We start from the raw sequence: 24132 nt of genomic DNA, 5'->3' as shown, positions 1-24132 counted from the left end.
TTTGAAAACAGCAAAGAACCTTACCTCGATATCCCTTATAATTTGGGGGTAAAGCTTCCTATAAAATGTGTGACCTGGATGACTTGTCCCTGGCTTTGGCTTAAATAAATGCTTTGCCCTGGAAAAGACACAAATTAGGTAAATACAAATTAGGTAAGTACAGTATAAATATATATATATATATATATATATATATATATATATATATATATATATATATATATATATATATATATATATATATATATAAATATACTTCAGAAGGAAGAGATCTTACACTCCCTTGCATAATTATCTGATAAAACTCTAACTGCAAGTTAGAACATCTAGCTTCTTGAGGCTTCAGAATCCCACCTCCCCCCTTAAATAAAAGTCCACAGATTTTTCCTTAGTAGTTCGTACACAAGTACAACTACCTTGCATATATTACTGAAACATCAAATGGGTCACATTACTCTCTATATCAACCATTTATTTTGTATAGACTCTATGTTTAGGAATGAATTCGCCACCATGCGGGAATATGAACTTCGAAACTTGGAGGCTGAATAAATATCTTTCGATAGCTCTAAATAGACTAGATTTGCTAAAAAGATAGATGCTTGATAGCATTCTGATCCTCTTTAGGGTGAAACTGTTGTTTAGCACAACAAAATGGTGAAAATTGCCACTTGGCAGTGAAACTTTCAGTTTTCATTCAAATGAACCTTCTATCGACATGCTATGACCACTGGCTGCACAAGACCAACCCTAAAAACAAAACAAAAACAGCTAAACAAATAAACACCATCCGTGATCATTCTTCGTTTGAGGGAGATACTCCCCCCCCCCTTCTTAAATACGGCTAAGTTTCTTATACTAATATATTTTGATGGGTAACATCAAACATCATATCTTTTGATGGGTAACCTTAATGAATTGAAATTTGGGTAGCCTAGATATTGTAGATATGATGCAAATATTATTAAAGTTCCGAAAGAAAATTACAAAACACAACCAAATTTGTTTATTTGTATTTTGGATACTTTTATAGGAGTCGGATGAAAATTTTGGGGGAGAGTTCAAACCAGATAAACCTCACCCACTCCCCCTCTGGATACAGTTTATATGGCTATACATAGTGCCGCACAAACAATGTTATGGCTATTGGTTGCTTGAGCAAGACTTAGACTTAGTCCCAGGAATAAGTTTTACAAGAAAGTTTTTTACGATAAAGCATGAATGGTAACTGTTGTACTTTATTTTGCTTCAGACTGTCTAACCAACAGTACCAACTTACCAACAGTGTCTTACCAACAGCTTCAGACTGTCGTATCAACACCTGTCGTGCCTTTCACAAACGTTAAGACTGAGTATGAAAATATTTACTGTCCTAAAAGACCTTAAATAAAAAAACAAGTTTTTTAACTGAAAGTAAGGAGCGACATTGAAACTTAAAACGAACAGAAATTATTCCGTATATGAAAGGGGCTGTCCCCTCCTCAGCGCCTCGCTCTTTACGCTAAAGTTTCTTATTGTTTAAAAAAAATAGAGTTGTGAGAAAGAGTCTAACTTTAGCGTAAAGAGCGAGACGTTGAGGAGGGGACAGCCCATTTCATATACGGAATAATTTCTGTTCGTTTTAAGTTTTAATGTTGCTCCTTAGGCTAATTTCAGTTAAAAAAAAACTTTTTTTTTCTTTAATTTTTGAACGTTTTTGAATTAATGGAGGTTTTGATTTTGGCTCACCGTACATGAATAATTAAAACAAATCGCATATTAATTTTACTTTTATTTGGTTAAATAGCTTTCTTGAAAGTTGTTTAATTTTATTTATGAACGTTTTTATTAGTAATAGATATACGTAACTTACGAATTAGCTTACTTAACGAACTTCTATATCCATATATTTAGGGGGTTCGCCCCCAAGTCAATACCTCGCTCTTTGAACTAAATTCCGAATTTTTTTACAATTATTTAAAAATTACCCCTTAATCACGAAGACCGCTAATTAGAATAAATACCTCTTATGAAGTACTAAAAAATCTTTGGCCTAAAGAGCGAGATATTGACTAGGGGGGCGAACCCAATTATATACGTAATAATTTCTGTTCGTTTTAAATTTTGAAATTGCTACTTACTTTCAGTTAAGAAACTTGTTTATTTTTTATATTTAATTTCTGATCGTTTTTTTAAATAATGCTGGGAAATCCGGCTCCCCCTTCATAGCAATTTCCCTTCCCCCATAAAAACTTTCTCCATGGAAAGATCCTACCACATAACCCCTGACCCTCTCCCCCCACTACCAGAAAAAAATCCCCCTTGAAAACGTCTGTATACTTCCCAATAACCAATACTATATGTAAACATTGGGTAAAGTTCATAGCTTTCAGTCCTCCCCCCGGGGACTTTGGGGAACTAAGTCATGCTAAAAGAGTTATTTATTATATTTTCGACCATGCTGAACAAAATGGCTATCTCAAAATTTTGATTGGGTGACTTTGGAAAAAAAATGAGCGTGGGAGTGGGCCTAGTTGCCCCCCCCATTTTTTGTCACCTAAAAAGGGCACTAGAACTTTTGATTTCCGTTCGAATGAGCCCTCCCACGATATTCTATGACCAATGGGTCGATACGATAACCCCTGAAAAAAAAAAAAACAAAAAAAAAAAAACGCATCCGTGATCTTTCTTCAGGTAAAAAATACAAAATTCCACATTTTTGCAGATAGGAGCTTGAAACCTCTACAATAGGGTTCTCTGATACGTTGAATCTGATGGTGTGATTTTCATTAAGGTTCTATAGCTTTTAGGGAGTCTTTCCCTTTTTTTCGAAAATCAGCCAAATTTTCTCAGGCGCGTAACTTTTGATGGGTAGGACTAAACTAGATGAAACTTATATATTTGAAATCAGAATTAAAATCTGATTCTTTTGATGCATTTATTGGTATCAAAATTCCGTTTTCTTAGAGTTTCGGTTACTATTGAGCCGGGTCGCTCCTTACTTACAGTTCGTTACCACGAACTGTTTGATACTAGTCTAAAAACAGTATAAGAAGACATTTCTGAAATTTTAAAAAAGGTTTTTATTTCCAATTTATTTCCTAAGATTCTTATGGTGTAGCCTACTCGGAGATATCGTGTCAAACAGTACGTTACAATAAACTGTTTGATTTTAGATTTCCTATGATGACGGGGGAAAATACCAGTTTATAGCAAAACTATATAGAAAAACTCTTCCAGTGGGATGTTCAAGTATGTTGTTTGGGGGGAGGGGGCAAGTTAGCAACTATTAACAATAGGACATAGTATGTGTTGTCTGCAGTCTCCCCTGAAGGAGAATTTTGGCTCTTAAACACCAGTCTTTGGATCTATCTCAGGGGATAATCCCTTCCCTCTTTGTGCAAGAAACCAAAATTTTGGACATCAAAGATTAACTAAAAATGAAAAGGTATCGATCCTCCTACAAAAAATGTAATGTCAAGAAGAAGCCATAAACTCCCTGTAGAAAAATCATGGAAAAGTAAATCGAATTGAAAAAGTAACTTTATCTAATACAACTTAATCGAAGAAAACAAGAATGGAAACTGATTGAAAAGAGCATATTTATGATAACTAAGATTAAAGGAACCTAAGCCCAGGCACAAACGCAGGATTTTTTCGGGGAGAAGGAATAATAAAAAAAACAAATACTATTTGGCAATTCGAATAAAAAAGGGCCCGAAAATCTGGGAAAAAATTATATTTTCAGGGGGCAAGCCCTCTGCCCTGCATAGCCTACGTCCCTGCCTCTCCCAAACAAATAAGGGACAAGATGCTTTATACAGTCAAACCTAAGTTAGTTTTAAAAAATTTTATTTCACTGCCAAGATTTTTACAAATTTTCTGAAAGTTTTATGCCTCTGTTTCAATCGCTTTTTTTGTCATTTTTCGTCAAATTTCTCTAAAGTGAAACTTTTTACCTTCTGTTACTTCTTTGACATTTACTAGGACAACTCAGCGAATAATTTGAATATTTGAGTACGTGGTGTTATAACAAAAGATGGTGGTATTGACAATGTGATTAATTGCGGTATAATTTTTTGTAATCTTTTTATTTACTTATCAGGCATTTAACCAAAATGGTGGCTGGTAGCGCTCGTTTGATCAATTGGCAGATATGTATTTTTTTTCTGAGTTCTGGCAAATTTTTGTCACAAAACTTCCCCTGGTAACAGATTACTGCTGAATACGTTTGGCAGTAACATTAATGAATAAACAAGTAGTGCAAGTTTGAACTTGAAAAGGGTTCAACGTTCAGAACTTGAAGACCCGGCCTGTTTAGGTAACAGTTTGAAGTTTCCAAACCTAATTTAACTCGACGAGGTGAACCATATCTTATGTGTCATTGATGTTTAACCATCCCTTGATATTCCACTATCCCGGCAGCGCAAAAAGAATGTTAAGTCCAATTCACATGCATGCTTAGCAAGGGTATGTCCAGGTTTTTTATTCGGGCGTTTTTCAAGGGGGGGGGGGGTACAATTTTTTCTAAAGAGACATAAAAAATTTTATTATATGCATTTTTTTATGGTTTTACGAGTCGGGGCTAATATCGTTGTTTGTTTTTCTTTTTTGAATAATAAAAAAAAATATCTAAAGAGGAATTTTTCAATGAAATAGCCAAGCAATTCATTTTTGAAAATCAGGGGGGGGGAGAATATAGGAAAATTGCCCCCTAACCTAATTTGATTTTTGAACCTGGAACGTTCAGAAAAAGACTAGGAATCCCGGACGACGTTCACTATTAGGAGTAAAAAAAAAAAAAAAGTCACTAGAAAGCACTAAAGGAAGAAGAATCGCGCAGGATAAAAATAAACAACTAAGACAAGGGATAAATTACCGAACACTGGGGTGGCAGCCCTAATCTAGATGCCAACAAAAGCTCCATAAGAATTAAACCCTTCGCCCATTTCAAAGCAGACACGTATAAAGGGCGAGGGCATTCGGGACAATGCTCTCCCTGAAATATTCAGATTTTCTTGTATGTTCATATTTTTCTTGTAAAATTGTGTTGTGCAAGGGGGGGGGAGGTTTACATAGCCTATCGTATCAAACGGTCAGCTTGAACCTGAAAATTCATTTCTAGGGATTAGTCTATTCACGCTGCAAGAGCATATAAATGGGACTGATTTGGATAATTGTTGAATAGTGCAGCCTACGCGTTTTCACAATACGATAATAGGTTGGAGGGGTATTGCAACACGTAACTCTCATCGCTTTACCTGTGGCAGGACCAACGTGTAAACTGTCTCAGAGGATCTTATGGAGCAGACAGCTTTATGAGAGATAAAGGATTTTCATTATCTCTCTAATATGTTTCTTTCTTGATTCAAAGTAAACTAGTTACTTAGCGACCACCAAGCACCCCTGCGGGATTTCCTTCTTTTTTTGAAGGGCGGGGGGGGGGGGGTAATTTAAAAAAACACAAAAGGAAGCAAATAATATAGAAACTATGGAGATATCACAAGAATCTCAGATGTCTCGACAGGATAGGGAGTCTAGCCCGGAAATCGCCCCTTGCATTCGTGCTTGGCTCTTTTTTATACTGATTATTCATATTTGTCATATAAATCAATAACTTGAAAAACATGACAAATAGTTGTCTAATTCAATAAACGCGAAGCACGGCAAGAGATCATTAACACAGAAGTAGGGTAAGAGGTACCATTTTGCTTGGTTTATGTTCCTTCCTGTACTATTTGCTTGGTTTACGTTCCCTGGCACCTTTCCACCAGACTGATTATTGCTACTGTTGTCAATTGAATATGGAATTATACAAAACCTACCAGACAAGTTTCAAAGAGAGTGAGTATTTGACATTTTTGCAAAAAGGGATTCGCAAATTGGACACTATGAACGATATTAATTAATGTTTTGAATAATAGGAGTGTGAATGATTCTAATTAGTGATTGGATTGTATGAGGGGGAAGAAAAAAAGGATTAAACTGATTAGCATTTAAGGTAACCCCGAAGGAGTTGTTAACTCAGGTAATTTGTTATAAATTTGAAACATCATCAGTCTATGAAAACGGCTAACGACGATAGAATGACATTGTGACTTGACCTAGCTTTACCTTTCCGATGTGGTCTGTATAATACACAAGTGATGTTTGATAAGTATCGTCAATTTAAAATAGGGTCTAACGTTTTAGTATACTAAAAAGTTGATACTAAGAGAGATGTAGATGGTAAGAAAAGAATTTTAATAATGAAATTCAGAACAAACCTTAGAAATCCTTGCAAATCAAGTATTACGGTGTATATGAGTACGAACCATCAAGGATCATAAGCACCAACGACTCTAACCAGCAGAGACATCAACTCCCCAAAGGTCCCTTATCCCCAAACTCGAATAATTTCTTTCATTGAAATGCAAGAGTTGGAATATTTCAGTAGTGTCTTGTTATGCTTTACCTTGTCACTGTCTTGTTGTGCTTTACCTTGTCACAGTTACATTCTCTTGATTTTTCAAAGTTCATTTTGGATTTCTTTTGTTGAAATGCAGGAGCTGGAATATATCAGTAGTGTTTTGTTGTGCTTTTTTTTTTTACATGATATATTTTTTTCAACTTTTTTTTCTACATGTCTTCGAATCAGATGAAAAAAACTTAAATTCAGTAGTGTTTTGTCGTGGTTTACCTTGTCACAGTTACATTCTATTAATTTTTCAAGGTTCATTTTGAATTTCTTTCATTGAAATGCAAGAGTTGGAATATTTCAGTAGTCTTGTTATGCTTTACCTTGTCACTGTGTTGTCGGGCTTTACCATTTCACAGTTACATTCTCTTGATTTTCCAAATTTCATCTCTGATTTCTTTTGTTGGAATGTAAGAATTGGATTATTTCAGTAGTTTTTTGTTGGGGTTTACCTTGTCATAGATGCATTCTCTTAATTTTTCAATGTTCACTTTGAATTTATATCGGTGAAATGCAAGAGTTGGAATATTTCAGTAGTGTCTTGTTATGCTTTACCTTGTCACAGTTACATTCTCTTGATTTTTCAATGTTCATTTTGGATTTCTTTTGTTGAAATGCAAGAGTTGGAATATTTCAGTAATGTTTTGTTGTGCTTTACCTTGTCACAGTTACATTCTCTTGATTTTAAAAGTTCATTTTGAATTTATTTAGTGAAATGCAAGAGTTGGAATATTTCAGTAGTGTTTTTTCGTGGTTTACCATGTCACAGTTACATTCTCTTGATTTTTCAAAGTTCATTTTGAATTTCTTTCGTGAAATGCAAGAGTTGAAATATTTCAGCAGTGTTTTGTCGTGGTTTACTTTGTCACTTTTAAATTCTCATGATTTTTCAAAGTTCATTTTGGATTTCTTTCGTTGATATGCAAGAGTTTGAATATTTCAGTAGTATTTTGTTATGGTTTACCTTGTCACAGTTACATTCTCTTGATTTTTCAAAGCTCATTTTGAATTTATTTCGTGAAATACAAGAGTTGGAATATTTCAGTAGTGTTTTGTCGTGCTTAACCTTGTCACAGTTACATTCTCTTCATTTTTCAAAGTTCATTTTGAATTTCTTTCGTGAAATGCAAGAGTTGGAATATTTCAGTATTGTTTTGTCGTGGTTTACCTTGTCACAGTTACATTCTCTTGATTTTTTCAAAGTTTTTATTTTGGGTTTAATTTATTGAAATGCAAGAGTTGAAATATTTCAGTAGTGTTTTGTTTTGCTTTACCTTGTCACAGTTACATTCTATTGATTTTTCAAAGTTCATTTTGAGTTTCTTTCGTGAAATTCAAGAGTTGGAATATTTCAGTAGTGTTTTGTCGTGGTTTACCTTGTCACAGTTACACTCTCTTGATTTTTCAAAGTTCATTTTGATTTCTTTCTTGAAATGCAAGAGTTGGAATATTTCAGTAGTGTTTTGTCGTGGTTTACCTTGTCACAGTTACATTATCTTGATTTTTCAAAATTCATTTTGGATTTCTTTCGTTTAAATGAAGGAGTTGGAATATATCAGTAGTGTTTTGTTGTGCTTTACCTTGTCACAGTTACCTTCTCTTGATTTTTCAAAGTTCATTTTGAATTTCTTTCGTGAAATGCAAGAGTTGGAACATTTCAGTTGTGTTTTGTCGTTGTTTACCTTGTCAAATTTACATTCTCTAGATTTTTAAAAGTTCATTTTGGATTTTTTTTCCCTTGAAATGTAAGAGTAAGAATATTTCAGTAGTGTCTTGTTGTGCTTTACCTTGTCACAGTTACATTCTCGTGATGTTTCAAAGTTTCTTTTGGATTTCTTTCCTTAAAATCCATATGTTGGAATTTTTCAGTAGTGTTTTGTTGTGGTTTACCATGTGAAAGTTACATTCTCTTGACTTTTCAAAGTTCATTTTTAATTTGTATAATAAAATGAAAGAGTTGGAATATTTAATTAGAGTCTTGTTTTGATTTAACTTGTCACAGTTACATTCTATTGATTTTTTAAAGTTCATTTTGAATTTCTTTCGTTGAAATGCAAGATTTCGAATATTTCAGTAGTGTTTTGTCGTAGTTTACCTTGTCACAGTTATATTCTCTTGATTTTTCAAAGTTAAGTTTTGGATTTCTTTTGTTGAAATGCAAGAGTGGGAATATTTCAGTAGTGTTTTGTTATGGTTTACCTTGTCACAGTTACATTCGCTTGATTTTTCAAAGTTCATTTTGGATTTCCTTCCTTGAAATGGAAGAGTTGGAATACCATTTTTCGTTAAGTGTCAGAGTGAATAAATTCATTATCAAAATCCTTTGTCAGATACATAAAATAAAATTGACAAAATCTAAATTTCAGAATGAATAAATTCATTATCAACATCCTTTGTCGGATATGTCAGATAAAATTGACAAAATCTAAGTATCGGAGTGAATATTTTTTTTTATCATCATCCTTTGCCAGATACATCGAATAAAATTGATAAAACATAAGTGTAAAAGTGAATAAATATTTCTATCAACATCCTTTTGTCAGATATATCAAATAAAATTGACAAAATCTAAATTTAAGAACGAATAAGTGCTTTAACAACATCTTTTATCAGATATGTCGGATAAAATTGACAAAATCTAAGTATCAGAGTGATTAAATTCTATATAAACATCCCTTTCTCGGATACATAGGATAAAATTGACAGAATCTAAGTGTCAGTGTGAATAAATTTTTTTTATCAACATCCTTTGTCAGATACATCAAATAAAATTGACAAAATCTAAATTTCAGAATGAGTAAATTCATTATCAACATCCTTTTGTCAGATATATTGGATAGAATGGACAAAATATAAGTGTCAGCGTGAATAAATTTTTTTTTATCAACATCCCTTTGTCAGATACATCAAATAAAATAGACAAAATCTAACTTTCAGAATAAATAAATGCTTTAAAAACATCCTTTATTGGATATGGCGGATAAAATTGACATAATCTAAATTTCAGAATGAATAAATTCTATATCAACATCCTTTGTCGGATAAAATTGACAAAATAAGTGTCAGAGTGAATAAATTTTTTTTTATCAACATCCTTTGGCAGATACATCGGATAAAATTGACAAAATCTAAGTATCAGAGTGACTAAAATCTACATCAATATACTTTTCTCAGATACATAGGATAAAATTGACAAATTCTAAGTGTTAGAGCGAATACATTTTTTTTATCAACATCCTTTGGCGGATACATCGGATAAAATTGACAAAATCTAAATTTCAGAATGAATAAATTCATTATCAACATCCTTTGTCAGATACATAGGATAAAATTGACAAAATCTAAGTGCCAGTGTGAATACATTTTTTTCATCAACATTCTTTTGTCAGACACATCAAATAAAATTTACAAAATCTAAATTTCAGAATGAATGAATTCTATATCAACATCCTTTGTCGGATATATCGGATAAAATTGACAAAATATAAGTATCAGAGTGAATAAATTTTTTTTATTAACATCCTTTGGCAGATACACTGGATAAAATTGACGAAATGTAAGCATCAGAGTGACTAAATTCTATATCAACAAACTTTTCTCGGATACCTAGGACAAAAATACATTGGATAAAATTGACGAAATGTAAGCATCAGAGTGACTAAATTCTATATCAACATCCTTTTCTCGGATACATAGGACAAAATTGACAAATTCTAAGTGTTAGAGTGAATAATTTTTTTTTATCAACATCCTTTGACAGACACATCGGATAAAATTGACAAAATCTACATATCAGAATGAATAAATTCATTATGGACATGCTTTGTCGAATATGTCGGATAAAATTGACAAAATATAACTGTCAGAGTGAATAATTTTTTTTTTATCAACATCATTTGTCAGATACATCAAACAAAATTGACAAAATCCAAATTTCAGAATGAATAAATGCTTTAACAACAATCTTTTATCGGATATGTCGGATAAAATTGACATAATCTAAGTATCAGATTGACTAAATTCTATATCAACATCCATTTCTCAGATACATAGGATAAAATTGACATATTCTAAGTGTTAGAGTGAATAAATTTTTGTATCAACATCCTTTGGCAGATACGTCGGATAAAATTGACAAAATCTAAATTTCAGAATGAATAAATTCATTATCAACATCCTTTGTCGGGTATGTCGGATAAAATTGACAAAATCTAAGTATCAGAGTGAATATTTTTTTTTAACAACATCCTTTGCCAGATAGCCTATATCAAATTAAATTGTTAAAATATTAGTGTCAGAGTTAAAAATTTTTTTTTATCATCATCTTCTGTGAAATAAATTAATTAAAATGGACAAAATCAAAATTACATAATAAATAAATTCTTTAAGAACATCCTTTATCAAATATGTCGGATAAAATTGACAAAATCTAAGTATCAGAGTGACTAAATTCTAAATCAACATCCTTTTCTCGGATACATAGGATAAAATTGACAGAGTCTAAGTGTCAGAGTGAATAATTTTTTTTTATCAACATCCTTTTCTCGGATACATAGGATAAAATTAAAAAAATCTGAATTTCAGAATGAATAAATTAATTATCAACATCCGTTGTCGGATATGTCGGATAAAATTGACAAAATCTAAATTTCAGAATGAATAAATGCTATAACAATATCCTTTATCGGATATGTCGAATAAAATTGACAAAATCTAAGTATCAGAGTGACTAAATTCTATATCAACATCGTTTTCTCGGATACATAGAATAAAATTGACAGAATCTAAGAGCCAGAGTGAATAATTTTTTTTATCAACATCATTTGTCAAATAAATCAAATAAAATTGACAAAATATAAATTTCAGAATAAATAAATGCTTTAACAACATCCTTTATCGGATATGTCGGATAAAATTGACAAAATCTAAGTATCAGAGTGACTAAATTCTATATCAACATCCTTTTCTCGGATACATAGGATAAAAATTGACAAATTCTAAGTTTTAGAGTGAATAATTTTTTTTTTATCAACATCCTTTGCCAGATACATCTGATAAAATTGATAAAATCTAAGTATCATAGGGAATAAATTCATTATCAACATCCTTTGCCAGATATGTCAGATAAAATTGACAAAATATAAGTATCAGAGTGAATAATTTTTTTTTTATCAACAACCTTTGCCAGATACATCGAATAAAATTGGCAGAATCTAAGTGTCAGAGTGAATAAATTTTTTTCTTATCAACATCCTTTGTCAGATGCATCGAATAAAAATTGACGAAATTTAAATATAAGAATGAATAAATACTTTAACAACATCCTTCATCGGATTTTTCGAATAAAATTGACAAAATCTAAGTATCAGAGTGATTAAATTCTACATCAACATCCTTTTCTCGGATACATAGATTAAAATTGACAAAATCTAAGTGTTGGATTGAATCTTTTTTTTATATCAACATCCTTTCCCAGTTACATAGGATAAAATTGACAAAATCTAAGTGTCAGAGTGACTAAATTCATTATAAACATCCTTTCTAGGATATGTCGGATAAAATTGATAAAATCTACGTGCGCGCACGTAACCTCGTCTAAATTAACCTTAAAAAATGAAATAAAGCTATGTCGACTTTGCATGTCTCTCTCACTATGTATGCTCCGTCGTGGTGTACACTCCATGTCTTTCTTGTCAATTTTACCTGATTTAGCCAACAAATGATGTTGATAATGCATTTAAAGGATGTTGATAAAGCATTTATTCACTCTGATACTTAGATTATGTCAATTTTATCCTATGTATCCAAGAAATGGATATTGATATGGAATTTAATCACTCTTATACTTAGATTTTATCAAGTTTATACGACATATCCGACAAAGGATTTTGATAATGAATTTAGTCACTCTGTCACTTAGATTTTGTAAACTTTATCCGATGTAACTAGCAAAGAAAGTTGATGTAAAAAAAAATATATTCGCTCAAACACTTGAATTTTGTTAATTTTAATCTATTACCCCGAGAAACGAATGTTGATGTAGAACTTAATCACTCTGACGCTTAAATTTTGTAAAATTTTGTTGCCAGATCCGATGAAGGATGTTGTTAAAGCATTTATTCATTCTGATATTTAAATTTTGTCAATTTTTATTCGATGCATCTGACAAAGCATTTTGATAAAAAAAAATGTATTCACTCTGACACTTAGATTCTGTCAATATTATTCGATGTATCTGGCAAAGGTTGTTGATAAAAAAAAATTATTCACTCTGATACTTTTATTTTGTAAATTTTATCCGACATATCTGGCCACGGATGTTCATAAGGAATTTAATCCCTATGATAATTATATTTTTTCATTTTCATCCGATGTATCTGGTAAACGTTTTTTATAAAAAAAAAATTATTCACTTTAACACTTAACTTTTGTCAATTTTTATCATATGTATCCGAGTAAAGGATGTTGATATAGAATTTAGTCACTCTGATACTTAGATTTTGTCAATTTCATCCGACATATCCGATAAAGGATGTTTTTAAAGCATTTATTTATTCTGAAATTTATATTTAGTAAATTTTATTTGATGTATCTGACAAATGATGTTTATAAAAAAAATTATTCTGTCTGGCTTTTATATTATGTCAATTTTATTCTATGTATACGAGAAAAGGATTTTGAGATATAATTTAGCTACTGTGTTACTTAGATTTTGTCAACTTTATTAAAAATATCCTATAAAGGATATTGTTAAAGAATTTTTTCATTCTTAAATTTAGATTTTGTTAATTTTATCCGACATATCCGACAAAGGATGTTGATAATGAATTTATTCATTCTGAAATTCAGATTTTGTCAATTTTATCCAATGTACCCAAGAAAAGGATGTTGATAAAAAAAAATTATTCACTCTGACACTTGGACTCTGTCAATTTTATCCTATGTATCCGAGAAAAGGATGTTGATACAGAATTTAGTCACTCTGATACTTAGATTTTGTCAATTTTATTCGATATACCGATAAAGGATGCTGTTAAAGCATTTATTTATTCTGTAATTTAGATTTTTTCAATTTTATTTGATGTATCTGACAAAAGATGTTGATAAAAAAATTACTCACTCTGACACTTATATTTTATCAATTTTATTCGTATGTAACTGGCAAAAGATGTTGATAAAAAAAAATATTTAATCCGATACTTAGATTTAGTCAATTTTATCCTACATATCCGACAAAATATGCTGATAATGAATTTATTCATTCTGAAATTTAGATTTTGTCAATTTTATCCGACGTATCTGCCAAAGGATGTTGATACATTCTGAAATTTAGATTTTGTCAATTTTATCCGACGTATCTGCCAAAGGATGTTGATACAAAAATTTATTCACTCTAACACTTATAATTTGTCAATTTTATACTATGTATCTGAGAAATGGATGTTGATATAGAATTTAGTCACTCTGATACTTAGATAATGTCAATTTTATCCGACATATCAGATAAAAGATTGTTGTTAAGGCATTTATTCATTCTGAAATTTAGATTTTGTCAATTTTGTTTGATTTATCTGACAAATGATGTTGATAAAAAAAAAATTATTCACTCTGACACTTATATTTGTTCAATTTTATCCGACACATTCAACAAAGGATGTTCATAATGAAATTATCCATTCTGACATTGAGAGTATTTCAATTTTATCCAATGTTTTAGTCAAAGGATGTTTATAAAAAAAAAATTATTCGCTCTATCACTTCGAATTGGTCAATTCTATCATACGTATCCGGGAAATAATGGTTGCTATATAATGCATTCCCTCGGATGCTTATAATTTGTCACTTTTACCCAATATATCTTTGTCCTAGGTATCCGAGAAAAGGATGTTGATATAGAATTTAGTCACTCTGATGCTTACATTTCGTCAATTTTATCCAATGTATCTGCCAAAGGATGTTAATAAAAAAAAATTATTCACTCTGATACTTATATTTTGTCAATTTTATCCGACATATCCGACAAAGATAGTTGATATAGAATTTATTCATTCTGAAATTTAGATCTTATCAATTTTATTTGATGTGTCTGACAAAAAGATGTTGATAAAAAAAAATTTATTCACACTGGCACTTAGATTTTGTCAATTTTATCCTATGTATCTGACAAAGGATGTTGATAATGAATTTATTCATTCTGAAATTTAGATTTTGTCAATCTTATCCGATGTATCTGCCAAAAGATGTTGATAAAAAAATTTGTTCGCTCTAATACTTAGAATTTGTCAATTTTATCCTATGTATCCGAGAAAAGGATATTGATATAGATTTTAGTCACTCTGATACTTTGATTTTGTCAATTTTATCCGATGTATCTGCCAAAGGATGTTGATAAAAAAAAAATTATTCACTCTGACACTTATATTTTGTCAATTTTATCCGACATATCCGACAAAGGACGTTGATATAGAATTTATTCATTCTGAAATTTAGATTTAGTAAATTTTATCCGCCATATCCGATAAAGGATGTTGTTAAAGCATTCATTCATTCTTAAATTTAGATTTTGTCAATTTTATTTGATGTGTCTCACAAAAGGATGTTGATAAAAAAAAATTTATTCACTCTGACACTTATATTTTGTCAATTTTATCCGACATATCTGACAAAGGATGTTGATAATGAATTTATTCATTCTGAAATTTAGATTTTGTCAATTTTATTTGATGTATCTGACAAAGGATGCTGATAAAAAAAATTTGTTCACACTGACATTTAGATTTTGACAATTTTATCCTATGTATCCGATAAAAGGATGATTATATATAATTTAGTCACTCTAATACTTAGATTTTGTCAATTTTATCCGACGTATCCGACAAAGGATGTTGATAATGAATTTATTCATTCTGAAATTTACATTTTGTCAATTTTATCCGATGTATATGACAAAGGATGTTGAAAAAAAAATATTCACTCTAACACTTAGAATTTGTCAATTTTATCCTACGTATCCGAGAAACGGATGTTGATATAGATTTTAGTCACTCTGATACTTAGATTTTGTCAATTTTATCCGATGTATCTGCCAAAGGATGTTGATAAGAAAAAATATTCACTCTGACACTTATATTTTGTCAATTTTATCCGACATATCCGACAAAGGATGTTGAAATTTAGATTTTGTCAATTTTATTTGATGTATCTGACAAAGGATGTTGATAAAAAAAAATTTATTCATTCGGACCAATATATTTTGTCAATTTTATTTGATGTATCTGACAAATGATATTCATAAAAAAAATTTATTCAAACTGACACTTAGATTCTGTCAATTTTATCTTACGTATCTGAGAAAAGGATGTTGATATAGAATTTAATCACTCTGATACTTATATTCTGTAAATTTTATCCAACACATCAAACAACATTATGTTGATAATGAATTTATTCAGTATGAAAATTAGATTTTGTCAATTTTATTTGATGTATCTGACAAATGTTTCTTATAAAAAAAAATTATTCCAAATGACACTTATATTCTTTCAGTTTTATCCAATTTATCAAAGAAAAGGATGTGTATATAAAATTTAATCACTCTGATACTTAGATTTTGTCAATTTTATCGGACTTATCTGATAAAGGATGTTGTTAAAGCATTTATTCGTTCTTAAATTTAGATTTTGTCAATTTTATTTGATGTATCTGACAAAAGGATGTTGATAGAAATATTTATTCACTTTTACACTTATGTTTTATCAATTTTATTCGATGTATCTGGCAAAGGATGTTGATAAGAAAATATTCACTCCGATACTTAGATTTTGTCAATTTTATCTGACAAATCCGACAAAGGATGTTGATAATGAATTTATTCATTCTGAAATTTAGATTTTGTCAATTTTATTTGATGTATCTGACAAAGGATTTTGATAAGGAATTTATTCACTCTGACACTTAACGAAAAATGGTATTCCAACTCTTCCATTTCAAGGAAGGAAATCCAAAATGAACTTTGAAAAATCAAGCGAATGTAACTGTGACAAGGTAAACCATAACAAAACACTACTGAAATATTCCAACTCTTGCATTTCAACGAAAGAAATCCAAAAATGAACTTACACTACTGAAATATTCCAACTCTTACATTTCAACGAAAGAAATCTAAAATGAACTTTAAAACATCACGAGAATGTAACTGTGACAAGGTAAAGCACAACAAGACACTACTGAAATATTCTTACTCTTGCATTTCAAGGGAAAAAAAAACCAAAATGAACTTTGAAAAATCTAGAGAATGTAAATGTGACAAGGTAAACCACGACAAAACACTACGGAAATATTCCAACTCTTGCATTTCACGAAAGAAATTAAAAATGAACTTTGAAAATCAAGAGAATGTAACTGTGACAAGGTAAAGCACAACAAAACATTACTGAAATATTCCAACTCTTGCATTTCAACAAAAAAAAAAAAAAATGAACTTTGAAAAATTAAGAGAATGTAACTGCGACAAGGTAAAGCATAACAAGACACTACTGAAATATTCCAACTCTTGCATTTCAACGAAAGAAATTCATAATGAACTTTGAAAAATTAAGAGAATGTAACTGTGACAAGGTAAACCACGACAAAACACTACTGAAATATTCCAACTCTTGCATTTCACGAAAGAAATTCAAAAAGAACTTTGAAAAATCAAGAGAATGTAACTGTGACAAGGTATAGCACAACAAGACAGTGACAAGGTAAAGTATAACAAGACATTACTGAAATATTCCAACTGTTGCATTTCAATGAAAGAAATTCAAAATGAACCTTGAAGAATTAAGAGAATGTAACTGTGACAAGGTAAACCACGACAAAACACTACTGAATTTAAGTTTGTTTCATCTGATTCGAAGACATGTAAAAAAAAAAAGTTGAAAAAAAAATTTATCATGTTAAAAAAAAAAATGGGGGGGGGGGCCAAAAAGTTGGAGGGCGGGGACGCCCTTCGAGTTTGGGGATAAGGGACCTTTGGGGAGTTGATGTCTCTGCTGGTTAGAGTCGCTGGTGCTTATGATCCTTGATGGTTCGTACTCACATACACCTTACTACTTGATTTGCAAGGATTTCTAAGGTTTGTTCTGAATTTCATTATTAAAATTCTTTTCTTACCATCTACATCTCTCTTAGTATCAACTTTTTAGTATACTAAAACGTTAGACCCTATTTTAAATTGACAATACATATCAAACATCACTTGTGTATTATACAGACCACATCGGAAAGGTAAAGTTAGGTCAAGTCATAATATCATTCTATCGTCGTTAGTCGTTTTAATAGACTGATGATGTATCAAATTTATAACAAATTACCTGAGTAAAAAACTCCTTCAGGGTTACCATAACTGCTAATCAGTTCAATCCTTTTTTTTTCTCCCCCTTCATACAATCCAATCACTAATTAAAATTATTCACACTCCTATTATTCAAAATATTAATTAATATCGTTCATAGTGTCCAATTTGCAAATCCCTTTTTGCAAAAATGTCAAATACTCACTCTCTTTGAAACTTGTCTGGTAGGTTTTGTATAATTCCATATTCAATTGACAACAGTAGCAATAATCAGTCTGGTGGAAAGGTGCCAGGGAACGTAAACCAAGCAAATAGTACAGGAAGGAACATAAACCAAGCAAAATGGTACCTCTTACCCTACTCACAGAGCGAGGCATAGGCTCAAATAGCCCAGGTTTTGGGGGAAGGGCATCAGGGTACTTTGACATGAAGAAAAAAGTCTGATATTCATAAAAAGGGTATTTTAAAACAACATATTTAGATTTTACATTACTGTATGCAGATATACACCAGACATGCACAAGATTTTTAGATTACTATGACACGCAATAATTTGTTGGTTTTTTTTTTGTTTTTTTTTTACAAAATCGCACCTTTGCAGCAATCTAAACCATTTTATTTCCTCTTTTCACTAGCTTTGAGTTGAGCCAGTTATTACTCGGTTGTCAATAGCATGACAACCATGACAAAAAGCCGTTTAAGCAAGGAAGCACGAGAATGAGTGAAGGTTATGAATTTACATACGGCAGGTACACAACTTAGTTATTTCCATACATTTTTGTAGGCGAACAACTCGCAAAAGAACATATATCGTATACACATACGAAAGCCATTTTTGAGCGGCCTGATCTAGCAAAAGCTTCTCCAAATGTACAGAACCTAATCCATGTTTATTTTGAAATATTTGTAGCAACAAAATAAGTTTGAAAAAAGCAAAATCTAGCTGTCTCTTTTTAATCTGCTGTTTCCCTTTTATTATCATGATATCCGGTTTAAAGATTTTGCTTATTCATACAGAAGACACATATGAAGCCCAAAGAGCCACCGAACCAACCATAAGAGCATTTGACTCTTACTATTTGATTTTCTATTTCGATGCCTACTTAGGTAAGAGGAAAAGAGACTTTGAAACATTTACTAAAGAAGTGTGTACAAGCCAGGCACGTACGCAAGGGGGAGGGGCTTCGGGTCTCCTTACCTTCGAACATCTTGAGAACTTTCCCAACTTAACCCCGCTATTTTTCACATTCTAAGAGAGGGGGGGGGTGGATTTCAAACTAATCTGGAAAATTTCACCTATCCATCCTCCTGTGTACAGGTATAATTATTTTAGGTTGTTTCTAATTGAGTAATCATTCTCCTAGTCAGGAATAGTGTCAATTGATTTTAGGAATAAGGTCTGACCCTATAGATTAGACCAAAATACATTTATGCATTCTGGGTATTAACCAAGTCTAACCAAGTCTGGTTAGATGTGGTCGGGGCCATCCCAAGGAAAATGTAAAGAAAGGACAGGGAAGGGGCACTGCATCTAAAGACGGATTAAATCATGGGCTGAATTACCAAGCATGGAAATTAAAATAATGAAGCCATGGAAAAACAACATCCAAAAGACAAGTACACGCAAGTCCAGTCTTAAAGGAGGGGCATATCAGGGCATTCAAGTTAAGCCACAATTATAAACCTCACGAAAACCCTCCCTCCCAGTATTAAAGAATAGATTTCTTCTCGGATGTGTAATATCCCTTATCATTCAATACCAATTACTCACCCCTCCCTCTCCTCCCGGATAAGAAAACATGGCGTAAGGATTCCTGAACCTCATTTGCCAGTTGTAGCAATTAGGGTAAAAACCGACCCAATTTTATCCTGGAAAGTCTGTAATAATCATATTTAGCTTACCAGTCTTTTCTTTCAGAAAGTCCCCTCCATAGCGAATCCGTTCTAACTCTCCTTTCAATTAATTTCTTCCAAAGCATACCCTCGGCAACCACCCTTCTCCACTCTTTACATACTTGTTCAGCTGACCTTAAGCTTTCTGCATCTAAATAGCTAAGGATATTCTCTGCAACGTGGTCAAGTCCTTTTTCTGAAACGAATAAAAAGGAAATAATAAAAATAGAATATGATCCCTGAGTCCTACCCCCACGCAGGGGGCATCCATGAGCTTGGTTCAAGTCTTTTGTACGTTTTAATCTAAAACAGTTTGATTAGATCCGTTCAAAGAAAACTACGCATGAAATGACGTGGTAAAAAATTGGATATTTTTTTCCTTTCTGAAACCCATATTTATTGTAAAATACGGAAAAAGATCCTTGCACTTTTAACATCCGGGAATTTTTATTTATAGTATAATGGTTCTAGCATCTGTCATTACTTCAATGGTTTTGAATGAACCCGAAATGTCATGAAATTTAGAGGAAAACCATTGGCACGATTCAGTATAATTTATTGTCGCTAAAGAACAGATTTTATGTCCTATCTAAATAGTGAAAAAATAAACTAACAAGCCAACATCTCGGGAAAATCCCCGGGATCCCTTTTTAACAACAAGCAAAACTCAAGAATAAATAAACGCAAACTTTATATAAATAAAAAACTTTATTAATTAGTTTAATAAATAAACTGTTCTTATTTGTGCTTACTTGTGGCCACCAGTGGCGCCGATTTAGGAGTGACAAACACATATCCGCTCGATTTTTTACCCCCATCCCACCATAATTTCGAAAAACACTGGTATTTTCATTGAAAACCAAGCAAAAAAAGAACTCCACCCTGGATTTAGAAAAATTTATTTTGCCCTCCACCAACATTTCTTGAACTGGCGCCACTGGCTGCCGCCAGGCCCATTGCGTAACAACGTCTCTCCAGTGTGCGTTATGAAATTTAACACCTGACTTTACCGAGACTTTCGAATATGATTATTGGGATCTTATTAAACCTGTTTTATTTTCGTCTATTTATTTATTAAATCCTTAAGTGGTCGGATGAGGTATAATAGATGCTACATAAGATGTAATTTTACGTCTCGGGTATATTATGCAATTCAGAAAGTCGATCTCTAGTATTTTCTCATTACAATTAAACTGCACTAGCAAACAGACCGAGTTCGTTGCAACTCTTATAGGGAAGAAGCCCCAGGAAGTTGGAATTCCGATAGACTCCACCTGACCAGAAGTGTGACCTTTTTTTTACATTCCGGCATCATTGATACTTGAAAAGAATTTAGCTAATTCTATACTTCTGTAGTTAAGTGACTCTAGTAATGAAATGAAACTATTAGATTCGGAAGGTGATGAAGATGACATACCCTCATCGAAAAGATCAAGAAGTACTAACAACAGGCAGAAAACAGATACAAATATTAACTTCATTGGAGGAAATGAAGAAATCAAGTAGGTGAAAGCTGGACCTCCAACATCGAGAACAAGAGCACCAAACATTGTCATATCTGTCAGACTTTAGAGGTCCTGCTTGAGAACTGAAGCCAAATACCATTGAGAAGGTCTGGGACCTAAACATAACCCCTGCAGTGACTCAGAAGCTTGTTTACCCCACAGATGCTATAATTGCTGACTGTCGGCGAAGTTACTATTTTCGCCTTCTGTAACCGACTGGTTTCTCCAATTCAGGGAACGATGGTCGTCAAGGCTTATTGCTTCTGACGGTACAGAGGTACATCTACTACGTTCGTGAAAAATTCATTTTCATCGAAAGCTGCTTGCGGTTCGAAGATCGAAGCACCCACAACTAGCATGAAAGTCCCCAAGCACTGATCCTGGAGAGTACCTAACAGTCGACGAGATGCTTGTGGGATTCACTGACCAGTACCACTTCATGATGTGCATTCCACCAAAGCTGAATAGATTCAGCATAAAAATTCAATGCTTAGCCGATGCAAAGACATTTTACCACTGCAATACATTCATATATGCCGGAATAGAAACACCTCTGATCGAGGGATCGAATGCCAGCATCCCCAGACGAACTGTTTCCGCGCTGGTTGACCACGTCAGGGATACCAATCGAAATATTACAGGAGATAATTGATATTCGTCTCTTGAGCTCTTAGAAATATTGAAGACAAGACCTTTAACTGGTTGGCACGTTGAAGAAGGAGAGAGAAGTCATCACCTCCTTCCTGGCCAAAGTAAAAGACATCCCAGATCTTTTATGTTCGGCTTCCGGGACCAAATCCCTTAAATCTCCTATATACCCGAGGGAAACTGAGCGGTTATCTTTTCTTCGCCAATGCATTTTTCTGTGTCCATTGACCAAAACACCGGTAGGGCGAGATAGTAACATTTTACAATGCTACTAAAAGAGGCGTTGACTCTCTTGATAAAAAATACTCAAACTGCAGCACCAGCCAAAGGACAAGGAGGTAGCCAATGGCAATTTAGTATGCCCTATTAAACATAGCAAGAGTGAAGGCTGGAGGTCTTTCGCGGTTTTCCAAAATCCAGGAGAATAGTAATCCAAGGAGGAAAATGCTCATTGATCTCAGAAGAACTCTTGTAGAACCTCATCTGAAAATCCGTGCAACTCTGTTGTATCTGATTCGTGACCCCATCCGACCAGTTACATAACTTCTTTCCTTCCTACAAGATAAATGTTAATAAATTAACACTAAGCACACTGCCTGTCTTATAATCATGGAAATTTCATTTGTGGTCTTACAAGCTATTCCATGTTCTTCAGGACGGGATTCGAATCCTAGTATCACTGATTATTGGACGGGGTCAGTGGCGTTATTATAACTCATTGGGAGGGTCTATTGGGATGGAGGAGGAGCGTACCTTGTTGTGTTGGCCTCAGGCGGCTTGGTGCTGCGGTGAGTTGTTAGTAGTAGTAGTAGAATAGACCCAGCTCAAAATTAATACATGGAGAAATCCATGGAAGATGAACAGAAAGAGTTTGCGAAAGCACAAGATGACTGGCCATCAGCCCCCAATTGCACTTCCTGACTAAAGGGTTAAGAAACGGAGACCAGGACCATTGGTTTGGACTGAAAAGACTAGTGCCTCATCCTCTCCTTCACTATATATTCAAATATGGATACCGACCGACAAAACTTAGGGCATCTTGTGTGTGCCTAAGACCTAAGCTGCGGAGGAGATAGAGTAGATAAAATACCAGTGAAGATATAAGCTATGCCAGTGAAGACATATCTACTAGTATATAAATGATTTTCACTGTGGTTATTTGCCATTCTGTCAATGTGCAAGAGAAAAATTGAATAAAAGATACTTCATAATTGACAAAGCATTTTCAAGCATAAGCTAAAGCGCAGCATTGATACGACCACGCGTACAACAAGACTTCCGATGAACATGTTACTCCACGAATAACAACCTCTGCATTCAAAATATAATCTCTTAAGCCACATTATCCTCTCTAAACGAAAATAAATACATCGAATTCCAGGTGAAATACTTGATAACACTGTAAAAAAGTATCTCCAACGACACTGCACCACAAGCTCCACAATCACTTCGCTATCCTTTCCAACACAGCCACCCAGAGCAAAAAAAAAAAAAATGAAAGCATTAATCGTTATACGTACTTGGTAAAAGTGAAATGAAATCTCTTTGAAGCATAGGCTGAAGTACTGTATTTATGTGACCGTGCTGATAATGACACATTCGACCAAGCAACTGCTCCACAAACTCCACTTGATCACCCTCCGGCCATCCTTCAAACATTTTGAGGCAAACAGCTCTATCCTCCTCATATTTGACCGACGACTCTCTCTTCTTACTAGTCGGTAAAATTGTCGTCACTGTGTCAGGAACAACAGACATAGGACTACCAGGACAAATCTAAAAGAAGCAAAAAATGTCAACATAGTTCAGGCACCTGCAAGGAGGGGCAGACCTGTTTTTTGCCTGGCTTGTCGAAAAAAAATGCACAAAAAGGAAGAACAAATTTGTAACCTTGGGTAAAAAATATGACACTTTTCTAGTGTTACTTCTTAACCCCCAAACCATGAATATTCCTGCAGCCACCTAAGAATTTCTGTCTAAGAGATATAGAACACAGAACGTAAATGGAAATAGGTACAAAACAAGGATATGGAAAGGCCAGAGCAATGATTCATTATTTTCAAATAACGTATGAAGAATTCCAAAAAAAAAACGCCAAAAACGCCAGATACACAATCCATTAATTAACGCAAAAAATAATTGGACTAAACAATATATGTTCATCCCAGTATATTTTCGAGAAGGAACTTCTCTAAAATAAGACAGCAGTCTTATGGTTAAAACAAAGGAAAATAATAATTAAATTTCTGAATCAGCAATAAATGGTATTTTTTTTCTCACTTGCCAATTTTTTTTTATAAACATACTTTTAA

General features: G+C 32.8%; 1 protein-coding gene across 2 annotated transcripts in view; it reads right to left on the bottom strand.

Moving 5' to 3' along the window:
- The window catches only part of slmb (beta-transducin repeat containing E3 ubiquitin protein ligase slmb), a 149865-nt gene that overhangs the window by 63538 nt on the left and 62195 nt on the right, over positions 1–24132 (bottom strand). For both annotated transcript variants that reach the window (XM_089093617.1, XM_089093618.1), the window contains 3 exons: positions 23341–23596; positions 19677–19863; positions 25–118 (listed from right to left, as the gene is read on the bottom strand). In XM_089093617.1, the coding sequence (XP_088949743.1) occupies positions 25–118; positions 19677–19863; positions 23341–23596 (537 nt within the window). The remainder of the gene's footprint in view (positions 1–24; positions 119–19676; positions 19864–23340; positions 23597–24132) is intronic.

Source organism: Artemia sp. Qi Xiang Cuo, chromosome 8, assembly GCF_049724085.1.
Source record: "Artemia sp. Qi Xiang Cuo chromosome 8, ASM4972408v1, whole genome shotgun sequence".
Lineage (NCBI taxonomy): Eukaryota > Metazoa > Arthropoda > Branchiopoda > Anostraca > Artemiidae > Artemia > Artemia sp. Qi Xiang Cuo.
This window is presented reverse-complemented; position numbering and strand designations above follow the sequence as displayed.